Source organism: Emiliania huxleyi (genome assembly GCF_000372725.1).
Source record: "Emiliania huxleyi CCMP1516 unplaced genomic scaffold EMIHUscaffold_26, whole genome shotgun sequence".
NCBI lineage: Eukaryota > Haptophyta > Isochrysidales > Noelaerhabdaceae > Emiliania > Emiliania huxleyi.
This window is the reverse complement of record NW_005200088.1, coordinates 875,985-885,984: the sequence shown is the minus strand read 5'-3', so window position 1 is coordinate 885,984 and position 10,000 is coordinate 875,985. Positions and strand designations below refer to the sequence as shown.

Here is a 10,000-nt window from a genome sequence, read left to right as displayed (position 1 = left end):
GCCCCCCGAGATCGCGATCTCGGGCCATCTCGGCCGATCTCGAGCAAGCCTGCGGGTCGGCCACCCTTCGCATCAGCTCCGCCGACAGGAGCACGCCGCCTACTCAGTCGATGGAACTGGCTCGGTCACTAGTCCACCCCTCCACCCGCCGCGAGGAGCACGCCGCCGTTCAGGTCGACGTACTCGTGGAAGCCAAACGACTCCTTGTGCGACGACTCCGCGATGGCGCCGTAGTACGCCTTTGCCGACGGCCGGAGCGCGGCGACGGTGCGCAGCAGCGGCCGCACGTCGACAAACGTGCGGTCCGAGACCAAAAAGTACCAGGACAGGTTGGCGGCGGTCGAGTGGGGGCGCCTAGGGTTCGGGTACCGCGGGGGTAGGGGAGGGGTGCCGTGGGGACAGGTTGGCGGCGGTCGAGTGGGGGCGCGCGTGATCGTGCGGTGCAGCGCGTCCATGTGGGACATCGGCAGGTAGGGCCGCCGCCGCCACGCGTCGCCGGCGAGCAGGTAGACGGACCGGTGGGGCGAGAGGTACTCGCCTAGGGTTCGGGTACCGTGGGGGTAGGGTATGGGTCCGGGTACCGCGGGGGCAGGGGAGGTACTCGCCCACGTCGAGCGACGGGTCGGTGAAGACAAGCACGTGGGCGAGGCAGCGCGCCTTGGGGTAGGGTCAGGGTCAGGGTCAGGGTCAGGGTCAGGGTTAGGGTTAGGGTTAGGGTGTGCCGAAGTGGGCGAGGCAGCGCGCCCACGAGCGGAGGATGACCCTCGTCCGCACGTCGTGGTAGCCTCGCCCGCCAACCACCATGAACATCACGTCGGCGCTCTCCTTGAGGAGCGCGGCGCACGCCGGCTCCGGGTGCGGCTGCAGCCCGGAGAGACTGCCGCCCGAGGGTGCGCCGCGGTCCGGTGGCGCGGAGGCCTCGGCGGAGGCTTTGGCAGGCGAATCGTCGGCAGGCGAATCGTCGGCCGGCGCTTCGGAGGCCCCCACCGCCAGTGCGGCGGCGCCCGTGAAGGCCACCTCCGGCGCCGCTGCGAGGTGCCGCTGCCGCTTCTGCTGCCGCTCAGAGCCGCTCGTGACCGCGTCCGAGCGCTCGAGCACGTAGGCGGCGGTGACGATGAAGAAGGTTGCAAACAGGACGAGCGCGATGAAGGAGAGGAGGCCTGTCGACGTGGACTTACGCGAGCCGCGAGCGCTCTGGCGGGCGCCGGGCAACATACACACACGAACGCCCAGCCACCCACAGCGGCGATACAACTGGTACACACGGGGGGCGGGCCCCGGCATTCACGGCTGTTCACTTGAGCACTTGAGCACTGGATAGGGTCATACATACATAGGGTCGATTCCGCATGGTACGGGACCCCGGCGTGAAGACCATCCGGATCTGCCGGGGTCGCCCTCCGGACGGACCCGTCCCCGCGATGGCCCAATGTCCACCGTCGCCTGGTTGAACCCCCTGCCTCCCGATTGAACCCCCCAGTCCTTGTAGTCCATCATGAAATAAACTCAAAGATCCACCACGCCTTCCGCCGTCGCTTCCGGGACCAGGGAGCGGCGGGGAGGGGGCAGATTCACTTCCATCTGCTCGGCTGGCTCGAGAGCGGCGAGCCACACCATATCATCTCGGTCGGCAACTCGAAGGACTCAGTAGTTGTGACCCCCCTGGAGTGAGTGAGGACAGGAGAGAGAGAGCTTTTGTGGTGTTGGTGTACGCAATAACCGCAGGGTGGTTGTCTCTCTATCTCCTCTTCTAGCTCTTAGCATGAGCTGCGCCCTGTGTCCGACCCCTTTTGCGCAGCAACACCTTAAATTTTTAGGCCCTCCAAATTCGGGTCGGAGCGTAGCGGAGTGGGCCCCGAGTTTGAAAAGGGCGACGGACGCTTGCGTCCTAGCCTCCAACAACGCCTCCCCGGCGCAGAGGGGCCCCCGGAGGGATGCTCAACCGCTCCACGCCACGCCGCTTGCGGCGGTCCTATTCCCAGCTCCGCTGAGCGAGTGAGTTATTTTTGTAAGATTCTAAAACGCTGAAATTCATCGTCAAACTCCTCGGCCTCGGCCCAAGCGTCAGGCAGCCCCAGGCGTGCGCTCTCCCCGGCCCTCTCTGACGATCGCGACCGCCCGCACCTGCAGCCGCGTCAATTCGACGCCACGCCTGCACACGCCAGCCGCGGCCATGACCTCAGCCATGCGCCTCTGGCACCCCCGACGCTGACGACTACAGACTCACAGCTCAGCCTCATCTGTTGTGCTCAGGCGACGACCCAACTGAGGCTGCGCGGCCATGGCGTGGTGGCTCCTCGGAGTGGCCTTGTCTTTCGCACCTCGGCCGGACCCAGGCCCCGAGGGGTGCATCGCACACGGCGGCTACCCCGTCACCGCCACCGGCGTCGGGCAGTGGGTCCGCAAAGCCTAGATGCTCCCTCCACTTTCTGTACTCCAGCCAGCACTCGAGATGACACGTGTTCCACTCATTGCTCCCCTCTGTGCATAAACAGGCGTGCAAGTTTCCGTGCGGCGAGGAGTGGACCAAGTGCCCCATCGGAGGCACGGGCCCCAGCCCGCCGTGCCCCGCCGACTCGCCAACCGCCAGCTTTGCCGTCCCGTCCGACGCGTGCGAGAAGAAGTGCCGCGACTACATCGAGCCGATCTGTGCCGCTGTGGGGTTTACTGCAGCCTGCTTCTCCCAACCGGACCCGCCGGGCGTGGACATTGAGCACAGTATGTTCCTGAATCTGGAGGCGCAGTGCTTGACGGGAGGGGGTGGCCATGGAGCCGCGCCGCCGACACTAGCGGCTGAAAAAGGGCTAGATCAGTCTACCGCGGTCTACCAAGTCTACCCCCCCATTTGGTGAAGCCTCTGGGGGGGGGCGGACCTCCCCCCCTAGCTTGTGGTGAAGCCTCTGGGGGGGGGTCCTGAGGGAGGGTGTAGAGGATGTAGAGTGTAGAGCGCTGTAGAGCTGTAGAGATGTAGAGCGCTCTGGAGCGCTGTAGAGCTGTAGAGCTCTACATCGGGCACGGGACGAACTGCGTGCGTTGTAGAGCGATGTAGAGCGCGATTTTGTTGTAGAGTTTGTTGTAGAGGCTCTACAGCCAAGCCACCCGCCGGGAAGGCAGTGACTCAAAGAGGTCGAGTCGCACTAATGGGGTGTCTCCGAGCTTACTGGAGCTCTGATGGACGGCCCTGACTATCCCTGACACACAGAGAGTCACTCTGATGGCACACAACACCCCATAACTGCGTCATGACCAGCCTGCCATGCGTCGCCGGTGCCGCATTCGTCGCAGTGCTTCTTTAGCAGGCGATGGACTGTCGGCGGCGAGGACGGTCGCATTTGCGCAAGGCGAGGCGAGCATTCAGACGCGTTGCATGCGCCATGACTCGCGCCAGCGCGTGCGGGAGCTCCTGGCTGAGCGTTGAGTCCAGGCGAGTTGCGCTGGCCACTATCGCTACGCCGAGCCGAGCTGACGCGCCGAGGCGCCGGCCAGTCGCAGCCGTGAGGCATGCCACAGCAGCAGAGGCACCTCCCACCCATTGGGCGGGCAGACAGAAGGCCAGGGCAGCACTGGCGAGTGCAACGCGCCTCATGTCGGAGAGCGACCGTGCCTCGTTCGCCGCTTTTGATGTAGAGTTTGTTGTAGAGATTTCACGTTGTAGAGCGCCTCTACATCGCTCTACAACGCACGCAGTTCGTCCCGCGGCGGATGTAGAGCTCTACAGCTCTACAGCGCTCTACAGCGCTCCAGAGCGCTCTACATCTCTACAGCTCTACAGCGCTCTACACTCTACATCCTCTACACCCTCCCTCAGGGGGGGTCGGACCCCCCCCCTAGCATGTGGTGTGAGTAGAAGTGCGCCCCCCTCCTTGGAAGCGATGTCCGCCTGCTCTACACGGATGAGAGCCATATACGGCTCTAAGTAAGGCACACCTTTATGATTCGGAATGCTTTCAGTAAGGTACTATCCGGGCACGTATCTTAGGGCTCGAGACGCAGGCAGAGAGAGTGGTAATTTCACACGTGTGTCGTGACTCGTGTGTGTGTGCGTCACGGTGTGAAACTCTGGGTGCGACTCTGCGCGTCTGCGTACTGCGAGAGTGGAGAGACAACCATGTGAAAACGAAAATACTTATTGAAAAAAAGCTCAGGTGGATTGAGGGTAATTGAGCAAAAAGTGCGCTCGCAGGCTGGGAAGACAAAAGGGTAATCTGTACTTTATCTAACGGGTGCCGTTTTTCTCAAACATATATTGTGTCCGGGCCCGGCTCCAGCGACCAGCCAAGCAGACTGGACATGGGCGGGTACCGCTCGGAAGCAGCGAGGCACACACGGTCGTCGAAAGGCGTGCACACCCGGGCGTGCTCAGGCGGGCCAACAAGCGGAGAAGAGCTCGGGGGGGTGGGGGGGGGGGGCAGACTGTGGCGCGGGGCAGGTGGCGGCCGGCTCAGGAGACTCGGAACAGAGGCCTCTCCGGTGCGGCTCAGCGACTGCCCCGGCTAGTTTCCGAGGTCGCGCGGGGCTGACCCCTGCGTCCCCCGAGACCTAGCGCGGGTGGGTTGGAGGGGGGCTCACGGCTGATTCACGGGCGCATGTGTCCTCTCGAGGTTGTCGTTGTGCCCTTGTTTGTACTCTTGGCGAGGGACGTCCGCCGCAATTCGGACAATGTCTAGTCCCAAAACGCGCCACATGACGCCCACCGCCGCCGCGTCGGTCGGCGCGCGCCGACGCCGACCATCACCACCGACCGACGGCTCGCACGGCCGTGCGGTGAGCAAAAATTTGGGTCGCTGCGCGCCTGCCGGATGCTCTGCGACGTCTGGACGCTCGCCAGAAACGCCAGGAAGCTTGCCTTCCACCCCTGGGCCCGAGGGCGAACGACAGTGGTCGGCAGCCTCTGCGACGCTCCGATCGGCTCCTCGATCTCATCGCCTGCGACGAGCCAGCATGGCTCGTCGCTCGACGGCAGCCTGCTCAGTATGCTCTCGCCGCCGCGGCCGCGACCGGCATCGGCGCTGCTGCGCTCGTGTGGGCCGCCTCGGCGCTGCTGGGCGGGCCGGACGGCGTCGCCGGCGCGGCCTGCGCGGCGGCGTGCGCCGTCCTCGGGCTGCTGCTCGGCTTGCTCGCGGCAGCATCGCTGACGCAGCCGGCACTCACAGCGCTAGAAGCGGAAGACCGATCTTTGTCTTGCAAGTGCACTCGAGAGGTCACGAGCTCAAGCGTGAGAGGACACGAGCCCAAGCGTGTTCTGTTGTGCCCCTTGTATTCGCACCCCTCGTATGCTCTCCACGCTGGGCGGCAAGCGACGGGCGGGTCCGCGACCTTTTGAGCGGCCGTGAGCCGGCCGAGAGGCCAGCGATGGTTGCCTGAGCGCCCTCTCGGCGAGAACAAACGGGCTGAGCATCGGTCAGAGCGTGAGTGAGAGGGAGGTGGTCGTGCGCTCACTTTGTCGGCCGCTCGCGAGGTGATCACTGTGTGTGAGGCGCGCAGGAGGCGAGCGGGCGGGCGCGCCGGTGGTCGGGTACCGCGCGCTGCGGCTGCAGCGAGCCGGCGGCTGGCGCGGCGAAGGCGGACAGCGTCGCGGGTGGCGCCACCGGCTCGAGGTGGGGTCCTGAGGTGGCTTCAGCCTGGTCCGCTCAAGCGGCACGCTCGCCGCGCCCGCGAACAGCCACCTGTGGGCGGTCACCGGGGTGGCGGTCAAGCGCTGCCAGGGTTGAATCCGGTGCGTCTCGTATCACTGGTGGGCTGGGTGTGCAGCAGCAGCGCTCAAAAAGAGGCAAAAAACTCGACAGCTACTTTGAGTGTCAGCTCTCTCGACGCACCGTCCTCGGGCCCCTCGAAAAGCTGGCTGGTGGTCGCGCGGGGCGCGTCGGCGCCGCTCCATTGGGCACCTCGGCTGGGTCCATCAGCACGAGGCCAGCCGCGTCGGGGAGCCCCGCGAGCGCATGGGCGGCCGGCGCGAGCGGAGGACGGCGGGCCGAGATCCGCAGCTTCGCACGAAAATCACAAGGCGCCAAGTGCTTCAAGTGCCAAGGGGGGGTGTCAAGTATGTTACATCATACGCTCTGCTGCTGGGGGGGGGGGGGGGTCTGCAGACCACCCGGCCGAACTTCATAGTGGCGGTGCTCCTCAAATATCGCTCAAACGCCCACGATGGTGTGGAGGGGACATACACTGATGATCCTGGCCCGATTGGTTCGCTCAGAAAGCTTCTGGGCGGTCGCTAAGGTTCGCTCCCCGCACACCGGCCCGGAGCCTGGATACCCTAGACCTAGATTATTAAAATGAACTCGGGGGCATTCTTTGGGAAGGTTTACATGCTCACCTTGACCTACAGTACGTAATACCCGTTTCCGATGGCGCAGAGGTTTCTCTCTTAGTTTTCCGCGCAAGGGGCAAGGCGCGCATAAAGGGTGTGGATGCTGGGTTGACCGAAATCGGGGGACGCGACCCACTTCGCCACAGACGGTCCCGCGCCTCGCCGCTATGACGGGTATACGACCGCGGCTCGTGTGCGTGTACCCGTCTTTGTCCGGAGTGAATACTCCAACGCGCTCGTCGGTGACGGTGTCCCCCGATTTCGCCGCGCTCCGGCACCGCTCCCCGGGACGCACGCCGGCGAAGCACGCCGTCAAGCTGCTGTACGGCCCCGGAATCGCCTCCCCTCGCTTAGCTAGACTGAGAGTTATTGTGCACATGGTTAGTCTCTACAATATACTCACTGACACTCCCCCTCCCAGAGCTCGTCCCGGTCCGCCACGGCCATCCTCGGCCTCCGGAGGGCCCCCGGCCGCGGCGCGGTGTGGCGGCGTCACAAATCCGACGGCAGAGCACCGGGACGCGGTCGGGCGATCTGAGGTCCAGTGAGGCGTATGCATTGCCCATCCAGGGCTATCACATGGACCTATCAACAGGCGCCTGCGGCGGAGCAGGAGGGCCCGGCGCACAACCCCCTGGTCAACTCACCCTCCACACCCCGTATCCCCGCCCCTCAAGGTGCGCGAGACTCGCGGGTCCTTGACCTTTTGTCTCCCCGCACTCCGCTCTCCCCGGCTGTTTGTGTCGTGCTCCGTACCGGAAAACACACCTGCCCCTCTCCAAGGCCCACATGAACGCGCCCGCGCAACGTACATTCAATGTAAACAGAACCCTTCCTCGTTCCTGCTCCGCGGCGCCGCGCCGCCTCTCAGTCAAACTGCGAGATGGCCACCTGCTCGATAGCAGAGTGGATCTCGCCGCCCGTCGTCTGCTTGGAGACGCGGTAGTAGTGGTTGCAGTAGCCCGAGGCGCCGAGGCTCTTGACGAACTTCTCGTCGTGCGTGATGACGACGAGCTGGAAGTTCTTTTGCTGCTTGCGGTGCTCGATCACCTCGTGCAGCGCGGAGGCGAAGGCCTCGGCGTTGGCCGTGTCGAGGTTGGTCGACGGCTCGTCGAGCGCCAGGATGCCGCAGTTGATGCAAAACGACTCGGCGAGGGCGAGCCGGATGACGAGGCAGGCGAGCACCTGGCGAGCGAGTGGCCCATGGGCGATCGAGTCTCAGCCCTCTCTTCCGCCGGAGGAGCGGCCAGGGCGAGCTGGCACCTTCTGCCCCGCGGAGCAGCGGCCGCGCATGTCGAGCAGGTTGTCACCTAGAAGGTTCCTAGAAGGCTCCTAGAAGGCTCCTAGAAGGTTCAGCATGTCGAGCAGGTTGTCGCCCTTGCGCATCATCACGCGGTACGAGTGCTTGCGCGCGCCCGAGTCGGTGTACCCCTCGTGCTCGGACCTATTCACAGCAGGAGGTGTGCAGAGACGCTCTTCACAGCGCCCGAGTCGGTGCCCCCCTCGTGCTCAGACTTGATCTCGATCCCGTCGATGTCGGAGCCCTTGTAGGTCTTGTTCCACAGCTCCTTGGTCGAGCGGTTGATCTCCTCCATCTTTGTCTGGTGGAAGCGGATCAGCGCGCGGTCGAGCGCCTTGTAGTGTCGGTCGAGGTCATGGACGAGTCTCGGACGAGTCTCGGACGAGTCTCGGACGTGTCTCGGAGGTGTCTCGGACGTGTCTCGGACGTGTCTCGGAGGTGTCTCGGAAGTGTCTCGGACGTGTCTCGGAAGTGTCTCGGAAGTGTCTCGGAAGTGTCTCGGAGGTGTCTCGGACGTGTCTCGGACGTGTCTCGGACGTGTCTCGGACGTGTCTAGGAAGTGTCTAGGGAGTGTCTCGGAAGTGTCTCGGAAGTGTCTCGGAGGTGTCTCGGAAGTGTCTAGGAAGTGTCTAGGGAGTGTCTCGGAAGTGTCTCGGAAGTGTCTCGGAGGTGTCTCGGAAGTGTCTAGGGAGTGTCTAGGGAGTGTCTCGGAAGTGTCTCGGAAGTGCCTCGGAAGTGTCTCGGAAGTGTCTCGGGGGTGTCTAGGAAGTGTCTAGGAAGTGTCTAGGGAGTGTCTAGGAGGTGTCTAGGAGGTGTCTAGGAGGTGTCTAGGAGGTGTCTCGGACGTGTCTCGGAGGTGTCTCGGAGGTGTCTAGGAAGTGTCTAGGGAGTGTCTCGGAAGTGTCTCGGAAGTGTCTCGGAGGTGTCTCGGAAGTGTCTCGGAAGTGTCTCGGAGGTGTCTAGGAAGTGTCTAGGGAGTGTCTCGGCAGTGGCCTTGTAGTAGCGGTCGAGGTCGCCGATGACGAGAGAGACCGTCTTCACCTCGATCAGCTTCTTGGCGTGCCGGTCGTCGATGTGCCGGTAGCGGTGCTCGTTGAGCTGCGTGCGCGTCTCCTGTAGAAGCGAAAGAAACACGCTGAGAGGGCGCATTCCCTTTTTCCCTCCTGGCTGGTGGCGCGTCTCCTTGAGCCGCGACCCAATCGTCTCGACCGCGCCGGAGCTGCGCTGAATCTCGAGCTCCTACAGCAGGAGGTGTCTCGGAAGTGTCTCGGAGGTGTCTCGGAGGTGTCTCCGAGCTGCGCTGAATCTCGAGCACCTACAGCCGTGGCGTCTGAAGACTTCGCACACCCCGTCCTTGCGAGGCGAGAGGCGCGGGATCGCTCGATCGCTCCTTCTTGTTGATGGAGGCCTGGACCTCGTCGATCTCGGGCTCGACGGCCCCTAGTTGATGAGTTCATCAATCCTTCACCACGAGTTGAGAGTCTCGTCCGTCGCGCGGGCTCGACGGCACCGCCGCCCGGCAGTCTAGGACGTGTCTAGGAAGTGTCTAGGAAGTGTCTAGGAAGTGTCTAGGAAGTGTCTAGGAAGTGTCTAGGAAGTGTCTAGGACGTGTCTAGGAGGTGTCTAGGAGGTGTCTAGGAAGTGTCTAGGAAGTGTCTATGAAGTGTCTAGGAAGTGTCTAGGAAGTGTCTAGGAAGTGTCTAGGAAGTGTCTAGGAAGTGTCTAGGAAGTGGCTAGGAAGTGTCTAGGAAGTGTCTCTCACCGCCGCCCGGCAGGTCGCGGATGCTCTGTCGCACCTGCGAGGGAGGAGATGTGGGGAGATGTGGGGAGATATGGGGAGATATGGGGAGATATGGGGAGATGCTCTGTCGCACCTGCGAGGGAGGAGATGTGGGGAGATGTGGGGAGATATGGGGAGATATGGGGAGATATGGGGAGATATGGGGAGATGCTCTGTCGCACCTGCGAGGGAGGAGATGTGGGGAGATATGGGGAGATATGGGGAGATATGGGGAGATGCTCTGTCGCACCTGCGAGGGAGGGGGCCACACTAGAGGCCGCGTCATCGCATTCGCCTTCCCGGGACCCGGTGCTGCCTTCTGACTGTCGTCGCTGCTCTCTCCCTTCTCGACTGCCTGTGCTTGTGCGATCTTGGGCCAAGTGTCGTGTGTTTGCGTAAGGAAGGGGGAGAGAGCCGTCGAGGAGCGACAGAGGGGGGCGGGGCTGCGCCGCGGCTACTCTGCCGCACCGCGTCAAGCTCCTTCTGCTTCTCCGCCTCCCGGTTGGCCGTCTCGCGGTACTCGAGGTTGGCGAGGACCTGGCGGGGGGGTGTTCGGGGGGGGGGGGGGGGGGGTTGGGGGGCCGCGGGTTCCGGGGGGGGGAAGGGG

At 63.8% G+C, this 10,000-nt stretch overlaps 2 protein-coding genes across 2 annotated transcripts in view; one reads left to right on the top strand and one right to left on the bottom strand.

The window, feature by feature from the left end:
• Nucleotides 1-2,042: 2,042 nt before the first annotated feature.
• Nucleotides 2,043-3,441, top strand: EMIHUDRAFT_435308 (hypothetical protein). The gene is made up of 3 exons (XM_005777611.1): nt 2,043-2,070; nt 2,249-2,398; nt 2,496-3,441. The coding sequence occupies exons 2-3, from the start codon at nt 2,282-2,284 to the stop codon at nt 2,850-2,852; spliced, it is 474 nt and encodes a 157-aa protein (XP_005777668.1). The 5' UTR covers nt 2,043-2,070; nt 2,249-2,281; the 3' UTR covers nt 2,853-3,441.
• A 3,425-nt stretch (nt 3,442-6,866) lies between these two features.
• The window catches only part of EMIHUDRAFT_450484 (hypothetical protein), a 4,100-nt gene continuing 966 nt past the window's right edge, over nt 6,867-10,000 (bottom strand). Inside the window, exons 6-14 of the mRNA XM_005777610.1 lie at nt 9,862-9,930; nt 9,376-9,409; nt 9,004-9,053; nt 8,796-8,852; nt 8,607-8,726; nt 7,829-7,947; nt 7,690-7,757; nt 7,577-7,623; nt 6,867-7,498 (exon numbers count right to left, since the gene is read on the bottom strand). Coding sequence (XP_005777667.1) covers nt 7,181-7,498; nt 7,577-7,623; nt 7,690-7,757; nt 7,829-7,947; nt 8,607-8,726; nt 8,796-8,852; nt 9,004-9,053; nt 9,376-9,409; nt 9,862-9,930 — 882 coding nt within the window. The 3' untranslated portion in view covers nt 6,867-7,180. The remainder of the gene's footprint in view (nt 7,499-7,576; nt 7,624-7,689; nt 7,758-7,828; nt 7,948-8,606; nt 8,727-8,795; nt 8,853-9,003; nt 9,054-9,375; nt 9,410-9,861; nt 9,931-10,000) is intronic.